This window comes from Toxoplasma gondii, chromosome VIIa, assembly GCF_000006565.2.
Source record: "Toxoplasma gondii ME49 chromosome VIIa, whole genome shotgun sequence".
Lineage (NCBI taxonomy): Eukaryota > Apicomplexa > Conoidasida > Eucoccidiorida > Sarcocystidae > Toxoplasma > Toxoplasma gondii.
Genome location: NC_031474.1, coordinates 3,582,235 through 3,608,098, shown reverse-complemented (window position 1 = coordinate 3,608,098; position 25,864 = coordinate 3,582,235). Strand labels below are relative to the sequence as shown.

Genomic DNA, 25,864 nt, shown 5'->3' with positions numbered 1-25,864 from the left:
TGACGCTGGCACGCGTTCCTCGAGATTCTTTTTCTTTGCCTGTCTTCCCGCGCTGCTTTTTCATCTTTAGACTCTACACCTCTTCCTTTCGTGGTTGCTTACGCGAGACTTTCTCGCCTATTGGTCTTGCTTGACAGCTCTGCAGCTCGCTACCCCTCAGCGAGGTGTGTCTACTACTGTCAGATATGTGCACTGGGGGGTGTGGATAGCCTCGATTTTACAAATTCCGCAGCGCAACGGCTTCTTGTCTGTCAGATATCCATCGATTTTCCTCCGTTCTTTTCAATACTTACTCGTTTGCTCGTCTCTTCCACTGCTCCTTATCCTCCTGTCTTACTCAGATTGCGCGCGTTTTCCTGAGTTAAACCTCCAGTTGCCCCCCCTTCGTCTCCATATAGAAGCCACATATGTCGGAGCCTCGTGGCAACGCGATACTCTGAGACTTTCCCTGCCGGAACCAACCTTTTAGTTCTGCCTGTTTCACGTGTCTTACGAAACAGTTTTTCGAGTCTGCAGATTCGCACCGCCGTTAATTTTTAAGTGGGGCTTTTAGCAGAAATTTCCCCGCGAAAAAGCTACGCAAAGACAACCCCAGAGTGTGTCGGGTGTCTTCAACGCGCGTCAGAGATTATCGGGGAAAAGTCTTTTCTTCTTCTTTTTCATGGCAAGTCCCGCCTTTTTTTCCGGCTTGAGGCCCCTTGCTCCCTCTTTCGTCAAAAAGGCTCTTCAGCTGCTTGGCTTGTCCTGCCTGCATACCCTCCGGCATTGGTTTCTTTTCGTCGTTTCTCTCTCGAGTTCACGCGTCTGAAGCATGGAAGGCACAGACGCTGCGGATCCTTCGGAGCGGTCTCGTTCTGCAAGTCCTGCCGTTTCCGCTGTTCCCGCTCACTTCTCTGAGCACAGTTCCTGTCGATCTCTGCCCTCCTGCGGTAGCGACCTCACTCAACGGCCCTGCCAGAGAGAGGCGCTGAATGCTTCTTCGCGACTAGCGTCGCGGGAAAAAGCCAGCAGCTTTCCCGAGTCCGTGGCGAACTGTTCCTCTTCAGTCTGCTCACAAAGTGCAGGAAACACCACGCCAAATGATGCCTGGCACGCACTGGCGGCGGAACCCGGCTCGCTCGGGTGTACATACACGCGACGCAGTCGGCTGTCTTCGGCGGAGGAGCTCGCAGAGTTGGTGCCCACAGAGCCGCCTTCGTCTCCGAGCGACTTCTATGAAAGTAGTTCTTGTCACCGCTGTTCTTCGCCCTCTTCTCCTGTCTCTGCTGTGGACGGTGTCGTCCACCTGGCTTCTGCATGCGCGGGAGCTTCCCCGGCGCGCGCGTCCCCGACGCGCTGCTCCGGAGAGAGTTACGCAGACGACCTGTCGTTTCTGGACTCCGCCCAGGTGTCTGGCGGTCCCGCTCGACCTCCTCGGCTCTCCACGCATCTTCTGAAAAAAGGAGAGCTTCTCACAGACGACGAGAAGGCTGCTGCCGACAACGCGGTTTCGCGTGAACTGGCGGGGAACGTCGCACGCGGCACACAGGGTGCCCATCTGGGAAGCTTCGGATCTCCACACTCCTGTGCGGAGTGTAGTCCGACGCCGTCGGGTGCGGGAGCTCGCGACGACTTTTCTGACTCGCCTGCTCTCAGTCAGCTGGAGAGAAACGACCAGTCCCCCCCGCTTTTTCAAGAGGAGTATCTACACACGACTCCTGCAAGGCGTAAGATGGCGACTTTTTTTGTGTTTCAGGCGTCTCAGGAATAGCGAGCAAACTTAGTTTGTGAGAGAAAAACATGTTTTCACTGCGTCTGTATTCCTCTGCGACTCCTTTCTGTTGGGGACGGCGTATCTGCAGGATGGTGTTTTTGATGCGCGTTTCTGTTTGTTGATCACTTGTCTCTTTTCCACCTTTCACTCCAACGCGAACTCTCCGTGACCTGTCCTTGTGCCTAGGCTTCTTTCGGAGGTTTGGAAAATGTGCCGCTGGTGTATGTCCCCCCTGCGTCTCATGTGTCTTCCTCTTTGTAGCGTCCTTTCTTTCTCGCTTTTTCGTGAAGAATATTTCTCCGTTTTGGCACCTTCCCCCCTCTAGCGCCTTCGTCGGTTCTCTGCACGCGCAACCTGTTCGTCTCTGTGCGCGTCATGAGCTGCCGATTTCCGCTGCTTCGCGTCCGTTTCTCGATGAACTTCCTGTCTTCCGGCAACGCGATGTTGACTTTGTCCGGACTCAGCGTTTCTTCCGGCCGCGGACAGCCCGCAGGTGCCGCAGCGTTTTGGTGACCACAACGACCGAGAAAAAACTTCAAAGTCGACCTGCCTCAGAGATACGCGACTCCTGAGTGTCATAGCGCGTTTCCACTATGGACTCGAGTTCACTTCCAGCCAAGCTGTCACTGCCCAGAAAACGTATTTCCGCAACCCGCCAGCACGTACATTTATATATGTATGCATGCACATGCATTGACATGTATATATATATATATATGTATACCTATATTTATTTTTATATGCTTGTCTGCTGTCGACACAGAGACCTCTTCACTACTGCGCTCCAAAGCTGCATCCCTCGCATCGAGTAAACAGAGACTCTCTACTACCGACGATATGAATGTGACTCCGCAATGCTCAGAACTCACTTTTTACCGCTACACGGATGTACAAACATGTATACGTCCAGCTGGCCGACCTACCCATATATGTATGTATATATATATATATATATGTATATATTGTCAACATCTAGCTGTTTGTCCATGCGCTTGCCTTGGTGCAGTCGACGAAGATGAAGAAGACGTTTTGAGGAGGGCGGAGCGGGTGATTCTGCAGCAGCGGAGTCGTCTTGAACAACTTTCCTCTCTTCTGTTGCGGACAGAAAACGAGAAAGTCGCAGCCTACAAGGCGAGTCAGGAGGAAGTTGAAAGGTACGTTTCAAAGAAGCAATGCATGCGACAGACCCCGTGTGCATCTCCGCTCGACCTCTAATGTCCGCGAGGAACAGAGCAGGTGTCTCCGGCGAAAGAGTGGTTCACGAAACTTTAAGTGCGACAGAACAGAGAAGTTCAACTCCGGGAAAACTGCATGCACGCGTTGTGTATGACCCAGCTGTACATACACCCGACAGATAGATGCGTTGTCTAAGCTGGATGTAAGCGTCTGGAGCATTACCTTTATCGGCCTAGCTGGGAATCTACTCGAATGCACACACTGACACGTCTGTGTTGGTATTTGTGTGTTTCGGTGTTTCGACGTGTAGATTCTCGAGGATGTAAATTGGCGTTTTGTTTCCTCAGATATTTGGAGGAGAACAGGAAACTGCGGCTTCATCTGGACGCCGCAAATGGCGAGGTGGCTGCTATGAGCACCGTGCACATCCGCCAAGAAAAAATGCTCGACCAACTCACTTCGACTTTGGCAGCGGCAGAGAAGGGAATCGAAGATCGAGATCGTTTGCTGTCTCTGGCGCAGGTGAACATCTTTTTCCCCCTTGTCTCGTAACTCAAATGGTTGTATCTTCACTCTGTTAATTCCGTTTCAACCCACTTCCCGTCTCCACATGTGTACATATATATATATATATATATATACATATACATATAGACATATACCGGCATAGATCGACATATATAGAAATATAAGACATGTATTGACGTATACTGATTTATATAGACATACACAGATATATATATATATATATTTATATATATGTATATTCATATACATGTGTATGTGTACATATGTCTTAGTGCGTGTGTGTGTGCGCTCGTTTTTTTCAGCGTCAGGACAAGTCCGAGGAAAACGAGCGTCTGAAGTCCGAGGTGCAGCAGCTGAAGTGTCGCGTGGAGAAACTGACTCGAGGGGCGACGGTTGGGAGTTTGGCGGACCTCACCGACGGCGACCCGCGAGGCGCTGGAGATGTGCGTCTCTAGAAAAAGACCGCTTTGATAAGAGAAGTCCTCTGCTGGAGAAAAGCCAACTCGGTTCACCTGGGAACGGCTCCTCACAGCTAGACACGCACGCAGGGCTTTCGAGTCAGATGAAGGGATTCTCACACAGCACGAGAAACCGACTGCGACGACCTGCCGAATGCTCCAGTGTGAACATCCAAGGATGCCCAGTAGTCGCGGTTTGCCTCCTTCACTGCATGCGCAGGTGGCTGCTCAACTCGCGAGAGTCCAGCGAGACATCGACCAGCATCGCGGAACGGGAAAGCAGCTGGGCCTCACTTTCCAGGGTGAGTTTCTTTTCGGAGGACGCGAGCAGCAAAACAACAGAATTGCAGATCCTCTGTGAAGCGCGAGTGGGCCACCGAGAAGCGCGAGCCGCTGTACGTACAGTGCACAGCGGCTCTCGTGAACGAAGAACCGCGCTTCCGGCTAGAAGACCTCTCTCACTGGAAGAAAGGTTCTGACGCGCTTTCCTGTGCGTGGGTGGAATTACTTTTAACACCGCATAATATGCTAGAAAATACCATCCACGTACGATGTGAAGTGACGTTACAAACCGGTTGCTTGGTAGTATCTGGTTGTGATCGTTCCATCCAACTCCATGCCGCTGTGTTCACTTTATGAATCGTGGACAGCACCTGCATGACTTGTCTCGGGTGTCGCGAGACAATGCACGTCGAGCGAGAAATGCTGCCTCTGCTGTTGTGTGTTGACAGAGCTTCGAGTTTCGCGCATGTCTCTCATGCAATCTCAATCGTAAGTCGCAGAGCTCTCCCCTCTTTTTATGCTTTCGCCCGGCGATCTGCGTCTCTTCTACGAGCGTGCATGTAAACAGGATTCATCTTCGTTTCGATGTTTCAGTGTCACTTCTTTCTTGAGTCTTGTCGAGCCTTGTCTGTCGCCTTCCCGCGACTCTGAGTGCATGCACCATGCAAGCCGTCTCCCCTGTTTGTGTTTGCACCTGTGCTTAGTTAGCTACAGTGCGCGAGTTGCTTCCTTTTCACTTTAGTCTCGAGTATTCGTGTGACTGACGTACACCCTTTACAGTAAAAAAAGGAATGTCGACAGCTTCTGAAGAATGACTCGGATTCTCTGCGAAACATCCAAGAGTAACGTAAATGGTCCGCCTATTCAAAATAAACAGATTGGTTCGTTTCATGTCTTGCAATGCCGCCTCTACAGGGACCCCCTGTCGTCTGTAGTTACATGTTTGTTTGCAGGAAAACGTAGATGGATAGAGAATTCCGGCAGCTTCTGCTCATGCGCTGAATGAAATAAAGTTTCTCTGGACTCTCCGTTTGCACTTTTCTTCCCCAGAGATCTCCTCGAGGCACAGAAGATGGTCGAGGAGCAACGCCTTGAGATTCAACGGCTGTACAAAGTGGTATGCGTCACCTCTCCATCTGGGCTTGCAGTCTATTTCACAAAAACGTTTCGTACACGCAAATGCCCAGATCTCTGTCTCTCTCCCTCTCCTCTTGTCTGGCCGCATGTCTCCGCCACTGTCTCTCTTTCTCTTCGTGTGCTTCGAGTTGCGCCTCTGCTGGTGTATCGACGTCAACCGCAGCTGTCCACCTGTCTTCGGCTGCGTCTCTCTCTGTGCTGCTGTCTTTGCACTTGGTCTGCGTACTAAGGCGTTTCGTCTTGGTCTGTCGATCGGTTTACGTTTCTGCTCGTGCAGCAGTGCCATGTGTCTCGACACCCGCGCCTCTGAGTGGAGGGACGTCTCCTGTAGGAGGGGGAAACGCGTCTGGAGCAGTTTTGCGACTTTTTGCCGGTGTTCTGCGTCGACTTTTTCGGCTTCCGTGAAGCGTTCCCCGTCGCCACTCAAGTCCTGCCGCCTACACAACTGGAACTGCGGCATACCACAGACGCTTCCTTCCAGTTGCGACACAACATGCTTCCGAAACAAAGACAGAAAAGAGACCTGCTAACAGTTTATTCCTATACACATGCATACACAAGTAATTGCCCACGCTGCAAACTTTTATATGCACATCTGCCGGTTCACCTGCGTACGCGTGCATCTATACACATGTGGATGTCTCTGTGTGTATCGAAACACCGATTTACATTTTTGTATATATATATATATATAAATACATATATTTATATTTATATGTATATATATATGAATATGTAAATCGGTGTACAAGTGTGTGCATGTACATGCATGACATTTCGCTGGATAGATCTGTGTATGAGAGGCGTGTAGATGTTTGCTTTCAACTTTTTAGATTGAATCCTTGAACCGAGAAAAGTCCTTGGTTCCCCCCGTTGTACTGGCGCCAGCGAATGCGCTTGCGGCGCAAGGCACTCAGGAGCAGCTCGGTGTGTTGCTTTCTCAAGTTCACGCTCTGACGGAGAAAATCGACTCTGGAATCGGTGAGTTCTCGTTCCGGGAAGTTTCTCTTTGTTCTCTTTCGTTTCTTTCAAGAAAGACTTTGGTTTCGTTCTTCTCTCCTCTCTCACGGGGACTAAGAGTGGAGGATGAGGCCTCGGATAAAAACCGTGTCGCTTTCTCCAGGGAGGGTCGATGGGATACTTTCGTTTTATTCTTCGTCTTCCAGATTTTTCCTTTCTGTCCTTCTCCTTTCCAGCGTTAAGTTTTTGTGTGTGTCGTTTCGATTCGCTTTCTCGGTGGTGCTTGAGTTTCTCCCGTATCTCTTTCCGTCTCCTCTCTCTCTTCATCTTCTTCTGTGCTTGTCTCCGTGTTTCGCTCTCATGCTTCTTTCCTTGATCTCTCTCTGAATCGTTTTAGAATCCCCAGTCTTCGGACTGTCTTCTGTGCATCGGTGTGGGCACTTGGCCTCTTTTCCCTGTCTTTGCGCCATGTTCTGTCTCGCCTTCGCGGTCCGCGCGTCTGTCTCTGCCTCCGCAGCGTCGAAGCCCCAGGAGTCAGAGACGTTCTCCAGCGTCCACATGAGCATTTTAGAGGAGCAGAGAAATCTTCTTGCGAAGTACGCAGGCACCGTTGACGAAAACACTCTGGCGCGCTGTGCGTTCGCCTCACCGAGGCAACTCGTCTCGATGTCTTGTTCTGTGAAGTCCGCGGCGTCTCCTCAGTGTATCGCAGAGACCGGCGAGCTACGCAAAACATCGCTGCATGAATCCGCATAACCGATACTTCCAGGTTTTCTTCCCCAGCTGCTCTTCAGCTCCTTTCCCTTACCTCTCCTTGTCCTCCTCTGGGGACTGTCTCTCTTCTCTCCCCTCTTCGTCCTCCGTTGCCTTCCGCCGCTCTGTCTCGGCACATATCCGTGCATACGCATGTCTAAGCGACTCCTCCTCTTTCCTCTGTACATCTGAGCATTCACCCGGGAGCTTTCGTAGCTCTCTACACTCCTACACATATACAGGATACTTTATATACATGTACATATCCATGTGAATTGGCAGATGCATGCACTTCTCATGTTGTTTTTTCCTTTTGTTGTTCAGGGTGCTAACATCCTTGGAAGAACTTGCCATGTCTCGGTTCGCTGAGGACAGATCGGTGAGTTTTCGTCCTTCTTTCCAGGCGTTCGTCTCTGCCGACTTTCTTCTCTCCTGCGGTCTCGCTTTGTCAGCGCGACTCTGTGTCTTGTTCGCCTTTCGTTCCCCGTTTCTCTCTCTCGCTGCCTCTGCACGAACGATGTCTCTGCATAGTTTCGCGAGGAGAGGTCGGCGAGCGCAGACCCTCTCTGCGTCTGGCTTCGCGTCCGGATTCCTACGCGGCGAGAACGTTTTAAAACCAAGACTCGCCAGGTCTCTGCAGAGTTGTTGGGGGAACAGACTTCGTCGCAGGTCTCTGAAATCCAGAGGACGCGCGGGAGGCCATCACAAAAAAGTAACGAAACACCAGTGCTAAGGCTGCAGACAAGACGCTCCAGAGAAACCCCCGCTGTGCGGTTTTCCTCTCCACGTTCGTCGCTCGCAGTTTCCTCTTCACCCGAGCGTCGTTCATCCTGCTTTTTTAGTCTGATAAAATCCTGTCTCCAGGGATATCGACTGAAATATATATTCATATGTATCAATGCAGCTCGTTCGATAATCCCTGCATAGCTACGACGACCTCCTTATCTTTCTCTGTACGTCTAATCTACCTCTCTGTCGATCTGTCTCTACACGTGGATGTAGTTTTTTTGGATACATAAACGTAGGTGCATGTTTCGAGGAAAGAGAAAGAAGGTTCACATTGTTTTTCGACGGACCGATGTAGCCCGCAGTGATGGTTGAAAAGAGAAACTCGTGCAGGTGCATGCGTAGTAGACGAAAGAACGTGGAGGGGGGACGGAGGCAGAAGAGTGGAGAAACGATTTTTGAGGAAGAGAAGAAACCAGAAACAAGTCTTGTCTCAGAGACTTAGAGTCTTGTCAACAAAGCCCTGCTGTACAGATGAAACGTCGTTTTGGATCTGCCGGGCATGTCGCAGCGTCTGCCCTTTTTCAACCGTCTTCGTAGAACGCGCAGCTTTGCCTCTCGTTTTCTTTATTTTTGTTGTGTCTTTTGTGGTTGCAATGTCGGCTGCATGCAGCGCCGCCGGGACATGGACAGAGACGTCTTCTTTACAGGTGAAGAGACATGCGTTTCTGTTTCCTCGACAAACCGACTCTGCGTTGTGCTTGTGTCTTGCGTGCATCCGGGGGGCGATGAGAAAAAGAGATCTCTCTAACGGTGTTTATGAACAATTGCTTATTTTGGTACATGTGAACGTCCAGTCAGATGTGTAGCATATGTGAGAGAGTCCAGATGCCTGGATAGGTCGTTTGTCTGTGGGGACAAGCTGCGGTTTTCTCCGCGCCTGCGCTCGCTCGTCAGGCTCGGTGAGACTCCTCGACTTTCGTTTCCTCTCTCCTTCATCTTCCACCTCTGCGGAACATGTCTGCCTTAGTCATTCTGTGGTTTGACGAATCCCAAAATCCATTTTTTGCGACATCTTGGAACGCGCAGCGACTCTTCTGCACGGCCAGACGGACGACCCTGAGGAGATTCCGCTCTACGAAGAAAAGTCAGTGCTCAGACCAGTGCCTTCTCTGTCCTGAAGAAATCAGGACGAGGACGAAACCTCAGTCACGTCGCAGTCAGCTATATGCAAAGAAGTCTGCATCTCTGTGAATACACACTTCTACACAAACAGACGTCTACGTCTATTTATACCTATTTTACACCTATACAGATGTATATATGTATATGTATATAGAGGCATGTATTCATGTGCGTGATTGAAACTGCGTCTTGTTGAATCCTACTTGCATGCGAATGGACGTCTGTTTGAGTTCTGTTCGTAGCTGTACAGAAGGTTTTCTGTGTATCTGTGAGATTACGCGACGCTGGTGGCTTGGACGCAATGCCAGAGTTTCGACTTTTCCTTTGCTCGCGGGAATCTGGTTTCTTTCTTCCACGGCTTCGCGTTTGGTTTCCGCTTCTCTCCTCAGACTCGTTGCCGTTCGAGCATCCGCGCTCGCCATCTTCGAGGACCCAGAGGTACGTCCGCCTCTCCGCTCTCTCGGAAAAATACTTGCATGCACAGCTGCATCAAGGACTTGCTCTCTCTGATGTTCAGAGCGCTTCTGCGCATCAGCCGTTCACCTCGTGCGAAACTCGAAACGTTCAGAGTGCAACATCGCCGTCAATCGTCACAGCCTGATCAGACACGCCAACTTAAATATTCGACTCAAGGTCTCCTACTCGATATATATATATACATATATATATATACGTACATATATATACATATATATATATATATATATATATACGTACATATATATATACATATTTATATATATATATATATATATACGTGCATATATATATATATATATATATATATATACATATATGTGTATATGTATATCCATGAACCACTATGTGCACATGTGTCCGAATATGGGTGTATATGTATCGATCTGTCGTTTCGTATTTATATATGTATATATATATATATATGTATATATGTATATATATATATGTATATATGTAGGTATAATGTTTGGAGATTCATATGGGCATGTGTTCCTGTGTGTATCTGACCACGACTACAGATGTACCACTACATATATAATTGGATACGAATGCACCGCTTCTTGTGTGTGTGTGTATATATATATATATATATTTATATCTGTAGATAGATATAAATGTAGATAGGTAGATGGTATGATTTTCCTTGAGGGTAGTACGTGCAGATGACTGGAGAGAGCAGACTGTTTTTTTATCCTTTGAGATGGCTTCGTATTGCGGGTCGCCTCTTTATTTTTTCCTTCAGGATGAGGAACCGGCGATCGTTCTCAGTTCGCACAAAGTCCGACAAGTGCGTCAGGACTACAATGAGCTCGTGTTTGAGATTGACTACGAAGTACGGCCCGGAGTCTCTGAGTACCACTACTTGCGGTGTCAGACCGACGACGACATGGAGAAGTGAGAGACGAATAAAAAGTTTTCTGCACAGTTTAATAGAATATCGTTTCGTCATAGGATCTCATTCTCGCTGCACAGATAAACATGAAAACTCTTGAAAAAAGTAAGAAACCTTGTTTCACTGTGTTTGCACGGCTTCCAGGGCAGACGACCGGCGTTCCAAAGTTACAGGAGGGTCTCGCCGAGTTTTCAAAGGAATGCCTTTCGTTCTAGAGTTCTCGAGCATTCTACTGACTCTCCGTTACTTGCCTCACTTCTGTCATGGCCCATCGCTTCTGTGCAGCTTTTCGTTTCCTGGAGAAATCCGAAACACCAGGGAGGCGTCAAGTCACGAGTCTTCATGCCTTATATTCACTAGACTCTCGCGGTCGCCAAGCTGCATGCACAGATTAATTGTTACAGAGACAGAGAGATGTTTGTTAAGTAATGGAAAAATAGTATACATAAAAATCTATGCAAGCGAGTCTACCTTTATAGAGTCTGAGACTTTGATCAACAGGTGTACATCTATAAATTGTATTTCAAAAATAGCTGCATGCACGCCCATACACCTCTCGGGGCAGAGAGGAAGATGTAAATATACACAAACTTATGTATAAGAATATGTGCACGTTTCTTTGAATAATTTGTGTGTTGAAAACTTTTTGCCTGGAGAATTCGCTTGTGGAGGAGGACGTTTAGTGCGACGAGGGGCGAGAGTGGGCATTTCTGTTCGCAGGAAGCTTCGCGTCTTTTCTCTCTTCAATGATTCTGCAGCCTTTTTCTTTAGAAGGCAATTCCAGCCGTAAACTCCCCGAGATTTACAAGACACACGTTAACTTCCTCCTCCCCTCTGGTTCACCTGCATATCTATCTTCATCTCCATATATATATATATATATATATATATGTATTTGGACGGATGTGTGTGGTGGAATGCCTTTCCTAACGGGTCCATGTCCACATGCGGTTGGGGGTTTTTCTCTTTCAGGTGGCTTTACGCGCTGATGTATTCCGGCTTCGTGTCAGCGCCTAAGGCAGCTCCTGCGTCGCTCCCGCAAATCCCCAAGCCGAAGGACAGCCTCTCTTGGATCGTCCCCTCTGGAAAGTCTCCCGAGGGTCACAGTGTCCCTATCTGCCAAAACAACGCGTCAGCTTCGAAAACCTCCGCTTGCCCGCTCATACACGCGTCTTCACCTACAAAAATACAGACATATACATATTATATATATATATACCGGAAGACGTATTCAAATATGCGAAGAGAACGTACATGCATGCACAGGCGCTGTTAGGGAGAAACATATGTACACATACATAAAAAAGTTATATATATATATATATATATATATGGGTGGGTGTGGAGAGCTCGACGACGGGTGATTGCCCGAGTAATCCGGGAACGCGGTGCTCGTTTTCTGCGAAATCAGCTTCCTCATTTTAAGGGATAAAGCGTTTCTTCTTTTCGCTCTGCAGCACCGCCTTTTACAATCAAGAAAACAACATGCTCATTTGTGAGGCGAAAGGGGTAAGCCAGCCTGATCGAAAATCCAGAAAATTCAGTCCCCATATATATATATATATATATGTATATGTATATATATATATGTATATATATATGTATATATATATGTATATATATATATATATATATATGGAGACTGAATATATATGTATGTATATATATATATATATGAGAATGTAGGCATTTCGCTACGAGCACATAGATTTCTGTACAATTCTAATCAAACATATGCATCTCTGCGTAACTGTAAGTACATATAAATATGTATATATATATATATATATATATATATATATATGTGCATGTGTATGACTTTTTAGACATGTATTTTTTGTATCTCTGAGTAATCGACCGTGAGTTTTCTTTGAGGGAAGTTGATATTAGTTTGCATTTTTGCAGCATCTGCTCTGTGGTTTCGTCAGGATCCGCCGAGCGTGTTGTGCATTCCTTGCGACCGCGTTTTCCTCACCGAAGACCGCGACAACGGCGTCATCCAGTTCCATCTGAAGGAGGTATTCCTGTTTCACTTTCTCCTACATTGTTGTTTCGTTCTTTTCTATCCGCTTGCGTTCCTTTCTGTCCGCTTGCGTTCCTTTCCTTCTCTCTTCCCTCTTTACTCTGACGACAGAACGTCTGTGATAACTTGTTTGTGTAGGCACCAGCGCCCGATATCTCTGCTTCGTTCCTCTTTCCTCCTTTTCCTTTTGTCTCTTCTTCTCGGATCGTCATGTTCTTCTCGTTTTTGCGCCTTTCTCTTTCGAGGCTCTTTTCTTCTCGCCTCTTGCCTCTGTCGATGTTTCAGAATCCGAAGGAAACGTACATGCTCAAAGCTCCCAAGGAGACGTTCGAGGAGTAGGCAGCCGATCTCTTACTTTTTTCAGTTGGTCCAGTTGGTCGGTCACTCGCAAGGCAGAAATTCCTTCGATCAACGCCTGCGAGTTGCGTCTGTGTGGCTGCATCTTTGTAAATTAAATGAGAACAATGCCGGAAAAAATCAAATCTGCGGACGCGTCTATGGAGGTCCCCTATTCCAGCTGCTCCCCGCTGCCTCCCCGTACCTGTGCCCATACACCGTCACAACTATGGAATATAAATTGTGAAAAAATGTATATAAATAAATGTATATAGTTGTGTATAAATACGTACGTGTTGGTTTGTTTTTTTTTCAATTGTGCTATCGACAAGGAAATGAGAATGGTCAACTTTTACATTTCGGTGGACGGTCGCTTTTCTCTCGGGAGTCTTCCGTCTGGCTGTGTGGACCTCTCAGACTTCGTTCTACCATAGTCGTTTTCGCGTGCATACACGCAACGCCCGATTCTGTAACTTGCTTCATTTATCCTTCTCTACCTAGAGGCATACACAAATGCATATAAATATATATATATGTATATATATATATATATATGTATATATATATATGTGTGTATGTGTATGTATGTCCGTGTGTGCATCTGCGGGTCTCCAAGGGAGGTGTCTGTGGTGTCCGCGCCTGACTTCAGTGCCGGTCGATGCCCTGGTTTTTCACACTCGATCGCGTCAGGTTCAGAGGCCTCGACAGACGGTCAGGTTTTTTGCGGTGCACAGTTGCGGGCCGCGCATTCTTGTGGGGGGCGAGCTGCTTTTCTGAGTTTTTTTTTTCGAGATATGAAGAGTCCTCAGTTGAGGCGGAAGTCGCGTCTGCTTGGAATCGGACGTCAGCTGGCCCGTTCGGAAGTGTGTCTTGACCTGCTTCCTGAAAAGGAGGAGCACGGATTTGCGAAAGACTGAGTCTTTTTTCGTTGCCGGTTCGAAAACCGCTTCTCTTTCTCAGAGAGGCGCTCTGACTTCGCCGCGCCTGTCGGGATTCTTTCTTTCCAGAATTGCTGAGATTGTGCACCGCGGAACGTACGCCAGCCGAGTCAAACCAGCGTCTCCGAAGCCGAGACAGGAAGCCGCCCCCGCCAAGCCGGTCGCCGTCAAGAAAGCCGAGCCGATCAAGGCAGACACACCTGCGGAGCCGAAGAAGGAGGAAAAGGAAGATGAGTGAGTCTGGGGGAGGTCGCAAGGTATTTCTCCTGTGCGTCAGACCGAGACACAGAGAGAAAAAGAGAGAAGGGAAGTGGAGCACGCCAAGATGAGGAACAGAGACGAGAAAGAGAGAAGAAAGAGAGGAGAGAGAGAGAAGAAAACAATGAGAGGGATGAACGGAAACGAGCGCGTCAGGCGCAGGGCTTCCGATCGGGTCGTTGCGGCGCTTTTGTTTCCTTTTGTGGAGGCGGAAGATTGGAAAAAATTATGTTGAGAGGGAAGGCTCAGAGAAGGTTGTACTTGCAGGTGCTTGCAGGAGATGGTCGCATTTGCAGGTTCACCTTTAAACGCGTTTCTCAAGTACTGTCCTTGCTCTCCTTTCCCTGTTTCTCCGTCCTCGTGTTCCTCTGGGTCTTCTTTCTCCTGCGTTTCTTCTCGTGATTCTCTTGCTTCGTCTCTCTGACGGTGTCTCCACTTCGCTCTGCTGTCGCCTTCGTCGCTGTCTCTACACTTCCGTCACTTGCTTTCAGACTGTTTATCGTCCGAGACGGTTACTTGATGTTGATGGAGCATGCGAACGATCCGGAGCCTCTGCTCAAGCTGTTCCACTCCGACTGCATCACTACGCCAGACGATGCGAACAAAGAATTCGTCATTCGCCATATGGTGGGTTCCCCCTGCTCTCCTCTTTCAGAGCATGAAGAAGCCTTCAGGCCTGTCGTGGAACATGTTTTCCACTTGCATGCGGAGTGGAGCTTGTGGGCAGGCTGTCAATCTGAATGAGACCGAAGCATGGTGCACCTTGTCCTTCAGTGAATCCATGCGAGCCGACGTTCTGCAGGTTTTTTCAGTATCTATGAGGATCTGCTAGGGTACAAGGAAGGTCTATTGAAGGACTTCGCGAAATGCGCTTCCGTGAACGCGTTCCTAGTTTTGCGTACACTTTCTAGGCGAGGAAACGGCTCGAGGACATCTGTGGTCCGAATGGCCTTTGCGGCCTCCCCGCGGTGCCCCGTTCCGAGGAATCCCCTTCGTTTCTCAATTGTTTCCGTTTCGCCTCACAGTGCTGGCTCCGGCATCCCCTACGTTTCCTCGTTTCTTGGGTTTCCTTGTTCTCAGTTCTCTTGCTTCTGCTCTCAGTGCTTCTCCTTTCTGCCTCGGTCTGATCTGGCTTCATCCTGCCTTCCTTTTTCTGCTGGTTTGTCTCTCTCCTCTCGTTCCGGCTCCCCTCGCTTTCTCACGCCGCTCCCCCGTCTTCACCGCGGCGTACTGCGACGTCTCCTCTCTGTTTGCTCCTCTCTCTCAGCCGGGGACGCCTGACGAGGAGTCCTACGTCTTCGGCTTTTTGACGGACGAAATCTACCAAGGGTGAGCGCGACACAGGAGAAGCTCGAGAGCGAAGCGCCCGGCACTCGAGGCAGACGCCGGCAAGAAAAACAGACCATCCGGGCAGTGGGAGATACAGAAAAACCGACGGAAAGGACCGCGAAAAAGAAACTTTGGACAGTCGCTTCTGCCGTCTGCGTTCCTGCCTCAAAAAGAGTCAGCCTACGGCGTCTACGCACGCTGACTAAAAGCCGCGAAAACGAGGAGTGGAAGACGTGACTTCGCGCTGGAGAGGAACCGAGAGAGGACACCGCCTTTCATTTCCTGGCGCTTTCGAAGAAGATAAAACAGCGAATTCTCAATTTGAACACTACAGGGGTAGCCTGTCCCCTTCTCGAACCGCATGCATCCGTCGTGCTTCGACCTCTCTCCGTCTCTTTCCATTTACAGTCGTGTCTTGTCGACCTACTTGTCTTCATCTCTCCAGCTATGCATCTATCCATTCACATCTCGCTGTTCCGGCCGACCTTGCTTCTCCATCGCCTTGGTTGGACCTGTCCGCCAGCATCTCTCTCTACACACAAAGTTCCTTCGTATCATTCTACCTTTCCATCTGTCCAAGGAGATCGACCTGTCCGTATACTTGAATACAAAGATGTGACTAGCTGTGTACGTCTTTCTCTCTACCTTTTATACATACACGCATATATATATATATGTATATATATATATATGTGTGTGGGGGGGGTGATCCTTTCTTCATTTCTGCGTTCGGACAGTTCTCTTTTTCGTGGATCTCTTTTTTCGCTTTCAGGTGGTACAAGAAGCTGAAGGAGAACGGCTTCCTTGACCGCAAAGACGAAGGCTCTGTGCGGACCAACCAGTAGGCCATCCTCGCTGGCAAAAATGTTTCTCTCTCCGACGGAAAAACGTCGTTGCGCCGCTGATGCGCCACCACAGCACCTCTCATTCTCATTTCTGCGCCCAACGTAGAACCTATCCAGATTATATATATATATATGTATATATATATATATATGTATATATATGTATATAGGTCTCATGTATATATACATATAAGGGTTCGTTTTGTCTCTTCGTAAAGAATTGAAACTCTGACATTTCAGGTAACCATTGATTTCATAATAGATGTTTTTGGTGTACACACACATGCATCCACCCATATGCATATATATATATATATATACGTATGGCCGAATTGACGATTTTGACAGCTGTTTGGATATCTGTCTTATTCGCGTTCGATTTGTTGGTGCATATTTTCATTTAAGAGTATGTACTCGTTTTCAGAGTCTGCGTCGTCACGCAAAACACGCTCGCTTTGTATCGATACTACGGGAGTCCTGGCGCGAAGCCTGTGATGGAAATGCTTGCCGAGAGATGTCAAGCGACCTCGAGTCGAGAAAGACGAGAAATTCGCATTATTCACACCGTAAGTCGTCTTCAAATTCCGCTTTGCTTGAACTCCACCAGTCTCCAAGGTCTCCCCCACTTCAGTTTTTCTCTCGTGATGGGACTGCGCCAGCGGTCACCTATCGACACATGTATATATATATATATATATATATACATATACATATATATATATATTTATTTATATATGTTCCTCGATTGATATGCGACTATATGCAAGTTTCAATGTAGGTATTAATTTGTTTGTATGCCTAGATAAATGAATCGTTAGATACGAATCTGAATGAATATATATATATATATATATATATATATGCAGAGGGGCGAGCATGGTGCATGCAGTTGGTTTTTTTTTGACGAGAGGATCCATCTCACCTGGCTGAAACTTTCATGTTCATTTCTCTTTAAATGTCGAAATGTCCTGATGGTCACACAATATGTGCCTATGTATATGTGTGTGTAGATCATATACAGGTATACATGTATACATCTAGAAATGTAGGAGGTAGAGTACCCATAGGTAATGCAAATGAAACATAGAGATGTATGAATAGATAGAACGTTAAAATGGTATGGATCGGCATACTGTAAGCAGTCATGCCATTAAAATTGCAGGTCAAACATGCATGTTGGACCATTAGAAGTAATAGCATGTGCCTGTGCGCAGGAGTATCTACACCGTGTATTTCTGTGTATCTGGTCTGTTTTTTTCTGGATTTCTCCGTCACTATATTTATAGACTCCCACCGGCAAACGCGAGCGCATTATTCTCGATTGTGCCACCCTCGCTGAGTTCGATCGGTGAGTTAAAAAAGCATTATCTGCCTTCATTTTATTTTTTAATGCATATATATATATATATATATATATGCTCTCTAAGTATATGTATATGTCTCTGTCTCTATGTCATTGTGTATTATGTATATACACTTTTATGGCTATGATCGCGTTCATATTTTGTTTACGTCTACTCGTTTCTGGGTACGCATATAAATGTATATATATATATATATATATATATATATATATCTGTGTCTCTGCTTGGGAACATTCGTGGATTCAACACTGACGGAGACGCTGTTTGTTAGGATGTCGACTCATAATGCCTTTCTCAGCAGCTTCTGAAGTGGAGACAAACATGCGCATGCGTTCGAAGCGGTTTTTTCCCTCGTGGGCAGTCTGCTTTCTCGTCGAGTCTCTCTGTTTCTCGCTTCTGCGGATTGTGTCCGCCTGTGATGTTGAAACGTGATGCGTAATTTGCCTGAGTGCCACAAATATCGAGTTTTCTATGCGCGTACAGTGTGCTGCGAGGGAGCCCAGAAATGGCCCCAACTCTCTTCGTCATGTCAGTGCACAGCCGTTAGCCTCTGCTCTCCAGACTGGCCGATCCAGCGCCGTTCTGCCATTCCGTAGCGCGTGGATGTTATCCGGCAGGCGAGACTCTGAGACGCAGCGTCTGGAGAAAGAAATAAGGCAGACTCGCAGCACAAAGATGGATTCTCCGTTCCGAGCGTCCGCCAGCATGTTGACTCGAGTTCGTGGAAGAGACTCCGTCGAGAAAGGGAGTGGGTGGGCGAGGGTGTCTCTCGTCTTCTCACGCATAACGGGAAGGAAGGCCTTGACAGTGTTTCGACAGGTTTTTTCCGGTTTTTCTGTACCAGATTTGAGTGTACGCACTTCGTTTCGTCAACCAAATCGATTTTTCAGGAAGTCAAATGTGCAAAGCAGAGTTGTCTCCTTGCTTCTCCATTTTCAGGTGGAACGTCGCTCTCCAATTCGGTGGCTTCCTCAAGTCTGAAGGGGATGGCAAGAACGGTGGACGCAAGAACTACGCCAACCTGAACAAGTGAGGCGAAAAAGGGGGGAAGTGATTCGATCTTTTCGACAAAACAACTCCTCATGAAAGAGGCAAGCGAGAGCAAGCGCTCTTCTCCTCACTCGACAAATCCGTTTCCGCAGTCAACTTGCCTGTGTCCTCAGATGTTTCTGCGAACTCTCTGGTGTCTAGGTTTCCCGCGTTCGCTCATTTTCTCGTGTCTTTCTCTCGAACTCCAGACGCGGCGTTTTTGACTCCGTTTTCTTTCGCCATATTCGCTCTTCTACGCTTTTCTTCCAGATACGTCTTCCCCGTCAACCTGTTCGAAGATGAGTCGGGACAACGTTCTCTCGCCCTGGTCGTGAAGGATCGAACGATTTTCCTGTACCCTGCCCCACAAGTAAGGTGGACATTTCAGCAACGAAGGAAGAGTCAACAGATGCGTATTTTTTACTAGTTCCTTGAAAGGAAATACTTCAGAAGCAATCGACGGAGGGAACCCCACACAACTGAAGGGATTCAAAAATAATACATCGAGGTCCAGTTTTTAAATATTTGACACAGCGCTCCCTACCCCGCGTGATCTGGATGTCAAGGCACAACAGGTGGAACATTGTTAACCTGAATGGTGACACTGAAAAGAAGCGAGAGATGCTCTTGCGAGCATAGACTTGTGCATATACGTAGACCTATACAAATTCATTCTTTCTTGTACATATGCATACGCTCGTGCCATGATCAAAGAAGACGACGACAGCTCAGAGACAGTCGCACGACCGACCTGTATCCCAGGAAGGAGAACTCGACCACTATACCAGATCCACGGTCGCTAAGACAGAAAAAGAAACCGCAGGTACATATACGTACCGGATTCATAGAGACACGCGCATGCGTTTCTGGATTTTGTTTGCACTCAACCACACCCAAACAAATATAAATATATGTATATATATGTATATATATGTATATATGTATATATATGTATATATGTATATATATGTATATATATTTATATATATGTATATATATGTATATATATGTATATATATGTATATATATGTATATATATGTATATGTATTTACATAATTGGGGTCTTTGGAGCACGGCGGCGATGTCCTCGAGTCTGTCGTTGTTTGAGGTTTTCGGAAACATCTCAGCGCTTGGCTCTCCGAGGCGCCTCGCGTGTCTGTACATCGGGAGTCCGCGGCTTTAATCGAGTCCTCTGCACTGCATGCATTTGCTTTTTCCTCAAGGCCGAAAGTCCCATCATGTGCATCCCGGCGGCAGATGCTCAGGTGCAGTACGTCGTCGAGCATCGAAAAATTCGCGTCTACGTCCGCGTGAGCTTCTTTCTCCATCGATAGTCAACACCGATGGGCAATTCACAGCTGGAAAGACAGACCTGGATTCTCCGCTTCTAATGCGATTCTTCGGACATGCGTAGACACCCGCACAACTGCCTGCGCTCAAACGGAGATCGAAAACGGAGAGACATGTGCTCTCAGACAGTTTCCACTTTCTCATGAACATGTTTTGAACATGTTTCCCTGCTTGTACGGCGAACAGGGAATCAACGATCTCCATCCCAAACATCCACAGACACAAGTCACGCACACATTTTTCCGTGGAAGAAATGCATTCAATCATAAACCCCCGCACAAGCCCACGGCGATTCACATCCACCCAGATGCACATACAAAAAAAAACTAAAAATAAATAAATATATATATATATATATATATGTTTTTGTGTGTATGTATTTGTGTCTGTGTGCTTTTCTTTTCTTGTGAGGAGTTCGACTGGACCTGCATGCACGTTTTTTTCGGTGTCTGTTGGGATATCTTGCAGCGTAACACGGACGAGGAGGAGAGAATCGATTTCATTTTGCCACTCGCGAAAGATTACGACAGGTGAGAGGCGACTTGTGGTTCCTTTGTAGTTTTTTTCAGAAGCAAAAGAAGAGGGACTTCTGGAACGCAGGCGTTCCTCTTCTTAACAAGAAACCGCAGCTCTGCATCTCCTGTTGTGGGCATGTTGTGTACGATTTCTCCTTCGACGCCTTCCGTCTTGTCTGTCCGTATTTCCTCACTCGCGAAATTCGCTTCTGTTCTCTGGGTGTCTTCTCGCTCGACTTCTCTCGCGTTTCCTGTGTTGTCCTCACTCTGTCGACTTGTCTGTTGTCTCTTTCCCTTTCGCTTCTCGTCTGTCTGTGACTCCGCCTAAATGTTGAGTTGCTCAGCTGGCGGAACAAGCTCCTTCAGTGGCGCTCCCGCGTATTTTCCTTTCGCTTGCAGATACTCAACGGAACTGCAGCAACAAAGGTTCCCTCCGGCGAAGGAGAAGAACAGAGGAGGCAGCAGGAAACCGTGAGCATTTTTTCTCTCCCTTTTCCATGCATACGCCTTCGTTCTTCACAGTGGGGAGTGCTCTCGTCGAATGCCCATCATAGATCCTCCCATATCCCATGCAGGCAAATGTGTAGACAAATATATGCACATATATGTATACGTTTATATTATTATATATATGTAGGTTCATCCGTATATGAAAATAAACATATATATATGTATATATATATATATATATATATATATTTGTTCATGTTTGTGCGTGGGGAGTGAAGTTTCGTTGCGCTTCGTTGAAGAAGGTGATTGTGTTTTACCGTGGCATGGTGTATCTGTGCAGGTTCATCATCTGCAAGAAAAACCTGCTGGCGTTCTACAAGAATAAATATGTAAGTTGTGCATGCACCTGTGTGCTGTGAGGTTCGGCGTCGAGATCGTAATCCGTGCGAGCATGCGTTACTTTCTCTGCATGGAACCGGAGAACGCGCCTTGTCTTTAGTTCATCAGAACGTGTATCGGGGCAAACCGCCTCGGCAGTTTAAGGAAATCGTGTTTCAGCTTACGGAACGCATGCGCCGAGAGAAATGGCGGAGAGGCTGAGAGACAGGTGTGGCATCCCGTTTCGGCACAGACCTAGCGCGTCATGTCGAAAAAGCGTTTCGCTGCGCGAAAAAATGTTCTCCTTCAGCGCAAGTCTCCGGAGTTCATCATCGAGAAGGACCTGTACAAGGTGGACATTTCCTCGACTCGCGTCATTACCTTTAAGCCTCTGCAGCCGACGTCCGAAAAGGTGAGAAGACGCATGTGCCTGCAGATGTGCGAACAACCACGAGTGTGCCGAATCCAGAGGAAAACCTTGTGTTCCATGGGTCTCTCCAGTCAGCAAAATAAACTCTCATACACGTAGACATTCAAGAGGCACTTGATTTTTCGACAACGCATACGTTCGGCTTTAGAGCAGCCGTCTCTGTACGTCTCAGCTTTGTAACCGAAAATTCCAGATCTCTCTCTTCTGAGTGTTCCGCAGGAACAGGGGGCTCCAGAGATCGATCCCTAGTCAACAGGCTTTTACTCCCGCGTGCTCCTGTACAGAGATTCAAATAGATATGTGGACAGAGAGATATCAAAATAGATAGACAGATATCGAAATAGATGGATTGATAGGGAATGATGATTTGCGTTCTTGGATGCATGCAGAGACACAGTTCGCGCACAGAGAGCCGTAGCACTTGAAGGTTATGTAGACCTGCCAACTGTGTCGATCTCTCATGCACGCGAAATTCTAGTTTTTAGATTAGAAAAGTCTTTGAGTTTTCTTAAGCTTAGTTACTGCTGCGAAAAGATATGTTATCGTGCTGCAGAGTAGGCACCTGCTCTCAGGGGTGAGGAAAAGAGGAAGGCGAATGAGGGATGAAGCAGTTCAGCTGCACGACCTCTTTCCTGAGCCTGATGTGTACCCCTTGATATGCATGAAATGAAGCAAGGGATGCAACGTATTTACATATGTGTGCGGTATGTATATATATATATATGTATATATGTATATAGGTGTATCTGTGCTTCCTGATGCAAGTGTGTATATGAAAGGAGAGTGAGAGAGCAGAGATTTCTCTCGTGGTTGGGGTCTGCACAGGTCCTGTTCCTGTGTCCCAGAGCCTGGATGTAAGACCTGGAAGGTACTTCTTTTTTCGGTGTGTCGGCTGCTTGTTTTCAGGGGGAGTCTCTCATTCAAAGAAGTCTCACAGTGACAACAGATCTGCAGTGGAACAAGTAAGGAAAGGCTCGTGCGTTGACTCTCTGGCAGCCGGCACCCGCGTTGTCGTGGGCACACATCTTAGATGCGTCGGTGGCGGCAGAACGAGGGATGACGCGATTCTACAAACTCCAGTCGCTGCGATTCCATAGAGTCGAAAGAGTGAACGGGCGCCTTTAACGAATTCAGTCGCACTGGGCAACGAAGTCGGAGAAAAAAGAGTTCCTCACACTGCTGTTCACGAGGAGGAAGCCTGGAAGAGGAGAACGAGAAGAGCGCCGAGACATGCAGAGAGCCGGCGAGGAAGTGAATCGTACGAATGTTGAGAGAGTCTTTTCCTTTGGATTCTTCCTCCCGTTGTGGTCCCCAGGTGGCAGTTCTGTCTGAAACTCATCGGCTTCCGAAGTTTTGCAGAGTCGACCCCGCCTCGATTCTTTCCGCAAATCATGTAAGCTGCGTCCAGTCCAGTTTCGCGTGCAGTTCACACATGCAGCCGTGACACCTGGAGTCGCCGTCAACATTCGCGGACATGTTTGATCTAGAGGAAACAGCTGGATGCAGGTGGATACAGATGCATAAAAGTAGACATTAACCGACACACGCAGATTAGGTAGATGACTCTCCAATCACGTAGACATAGACAGGTGGGTCGAGAGCTACGCAAGTAGACGTATTGATGTAGATGGACGTCTGTATGAGGATAGGCAGACAAACAGGTAAGCAGATGTCAGCGGAGAGATAGATAATTATACGTAGATAAATACAGCGATGGACGGATATAGATGGATAGATAGATGTATAGACATCGATAGATAAATCTAGTGACCGGTAGCGATATATCACTGGAGAGATGTACAGAGAGACATAGATGTATGTAGGTGTATACAAATTGTTTGATAGATATGCGTGTGTTTATGTGGAGATTGGGGTTCATTGACTGACTGTACGTAAATGTGATAGAAAGTTTGCTGCAGGTGAGTGCCTCCAGGCGCATCTCCCCAGCTTCCTAGTTCAGTGGCCAGTTGCGTGTTTGTGGTTCGCGGGTGCACACATACCTGTGACAGTGCAACTCTCCATGTACTCGCTTTTAATAATATATCTGTAAATACGCGTATATATATATATATATATGCATACAAATGTCTATCTGTTTGTTTGGGGTGATGCAAGTGGAGTAGCACCGGCCGTCGTTTGAGAGCGGCAGCTGTGTCCCTGTGTAGTCCATGTGCAATAGCTGTTTTTTTGAGTATTGTTAATGGAGTTTACTTTGTGTGCGTCTCCGTGAAAAAAAAGGTGGTTGTTGCGCATTGGTTGAAATGTTTCGTGTGTTTCTCGTTTAAGATGTCCTCTCTTATGGATGCTTTGTTGATGGGTTGTTTGTGACGTTTCCTTAGTTACGGATTCGTGTCCGCCCCGGCCGCAGATCTGCGCGGTCCTGGGCGAATGTTCGGGCGCCTTGGATTGGACACTCCTAAGGATCGTGTCTCCTTTGCGGTGGTAGGTTTGCCTGTGGAGTTTTCTCTCGTCGTTCACTTCCAAAATTCATTTCTGCTCCTCACTTGTGTTGTGGCCGCGTGTTTTCACTTCACCCCACAGTGCCAGTCCAGTTCGTATCCTTGACGAGCATCTTCCGATGTTTGTCGGTTCCCTTCCGGGCTCAGAGTCACGCTTTGGTGCGGAAACTCTCTTTAATTTCTTTCGCGTCTTGTCGCGACTCCGCGTAATCGGTTTCCCTCAACTGGACGGCGTGTACTTTAATCAAAGCCTCGACAAATTGTAGTGACAAACAGGGCGACCGTGGGCGTGGTTCTCTCCTTTTGAGTCTGAATGCGTTCTGCGGGACTGTCAGGAACTCGCGAAAACCATAGATTTTCGTCTGACGTATGGGGGGGGGTCGCCCCCGTCGCGATTTCGTGCTTTTTTTCGCATCCCCTCGTCTTCAGTCTCTCTGGTTTTATTGTTCGATTTTTTCTGAATGCGCGTTGACTCGCAGCCCGAAGATGACGCTCAGGATCTTTCTTCGCGGTCCTCTACCAGCGGCAGCGGTTGACATTGAATAAAACAGTGGAGGAGTAAATCAAAGATTGGACTGACTGCCTTCGGCGAGAAGTGCGCCGCCGAAGGAGGAACAGTCGCGACGAAGGAAAACGGAAAAAGAGCCTCTAGGCTCCTTGGCAGGGCCACCCTCAGCTTTTCGCGAATCCCACCGAACAGCACGCAACGGCTTACAGAATGAGCGTGCAGGGACGGCCGAGAAGAGACGGAAACTGGAAATTGGCGAAGAGCTTTCGTCTGCAGGGTCGGTGTTGTTCGGTGTATTTCTGGCGGGATTTTCGTTTCTCTCGTGAGAGAGACATGATGGAAGCCTGTGGACCACGTGGAACCTTGGAGATGGATGTGAAATGGGGAATGAGAGACAGGGTCGCGCGTTCAGAGGGAAGGAAAGAAATCTGTGGCTTGTGAACAGGAGAAATGAGCAATATGGGTGCCGGCCATGTGGGCCAACGATCATGGGTTTCTGCCACACGGAAAAGTCTTTCTTCCCTAATTCGTTCAAGCTAGTGCAGGCTGAGATTCGGGATCCGGGGCAGCGTGTGTTGGGAAGCGCTTCAGTGAAAATGCACAATAGAAGGATCAGACCGGATGTTTCTCTCGAGGTGGATTCGACACCCCGCTTTCGTCATTGAGGCGTTGCGTGTGTCTTTGTTGGGCGAAGAAAAACAGCCAAGAGCGGCGAATAAGTTTTTTTTGTTCGCGAAAACCAAGGATGAGAGCCTGAAACGGAAACACCTAGTCAAAAGGTGGGAGTGTCCTTTTCATTTGTACACTTTCGTTTAGCGAGAGATCTGTTCCTGTTTCGTGCAAAAAACAGAGAAGGCGAGAGCCTGCAGAATTTGAAATAAGAGACCTCTCCTGACATTTTCTCTGTCTTGCGACGCTCCTCTTTGAGCCAGGCTTCAGCTGTGGGTCTCCAATTGGTGGCACCGCTAAAGTGGGGAGGGGGAAATTTTGAGAAACAAGGCTGTTGTGCATATCTTTTGAGCGGCGTTTGTCAAGAGTGACTGTTGCCCGGTCATTCGACTAGGAAAGCGCGTGCAGACGCAAGCATATACTGAAATAGTACGCACTGACACTCATTCGGAACCTTCTATAGTTCTTTCATGCTAAATCATGTATACCGTAACTCGTCGTTTCTTACACAAAAAACCCAGATTAAATACAGAGGCTGCCGCGTTTGGCACTTGTTTGTTGTAGGCGGAACACTTGGCTCACTCAGTCTATCGGACGCCACGTCACAGTCGAAATGCTGAGGTCCTCATTAGCGAATGCCATCGGAAAGGAA

At 47.7% G+C, this 25,864-nt stretch overlaps 1 protein-coding gene across 1 annotated transcript; it reads left to right on the top strand.

The window, feature by feature from the left end:
• Nucleotides 1-31: 31 nt before the first annotated feature.
• On the top strand, nucleotides 32-25,257 carry TGME49_202120 (hypothetical protein). Its single transcript, XM_018779190.1, has 35 exons — nucleotides 32-1,706; nucleotides 2,760-2,907; nucleotides 3,277-3,451; nucleotides 3,760-3,900; nucleotides 4,136-4,217; nucleotides 4,647-4,686; nucleotides 5,248-5,314; nucleotides 6,168-6,315; nucleotides 6,812-6,890; nucleotides 7,372-7,426; nucleotides 8,447-8,483; nucleotides 8,863-8,920; nucleotides 9,348-9,396; nucleotides 10,181-10,332; nucleotides 11,303-11,461; nucleotides 11,788-11,839; nucleotides 12,259-12,348; nucleotides 12,639-12,688; nucleotides 13,697-13,861; nucleotides 14,377-14,512; nucleotides 15,153-15,214; nucleotides 15,987-16,055; nucleotides 16,484-16,625; nucleotides 17,346-17,407; nucleotides 18,363-18,452; nucleotides 18,723-18,822; nucleotides 19,677-19,763; nucleotides 20,272-20,333; nucleotides 20,718-20,789; nucleotides 21,109-21,157; nucleotides 21,457-21,558; nucleotides 22,483-22,538; nucleotides 22,892-22,969; nucleotides 23,916-24,018; nucleotides 24,515-25,257. Exons 1-35 carry the CDS (start codon nucleotides 812-814, stop codon nucleotides 24,569-24,571), a joined length of 3,969 nt encoding a protein of 1,322 aa, XP_018637418.1. The 5' UTR covers nucleotides 32-811; the 3' UTR covers nucleotides 24,572-25,257.
• The last annotated feature ends 607 nt before the right edge of the window (nucleotides 25,258-25,864 follow it).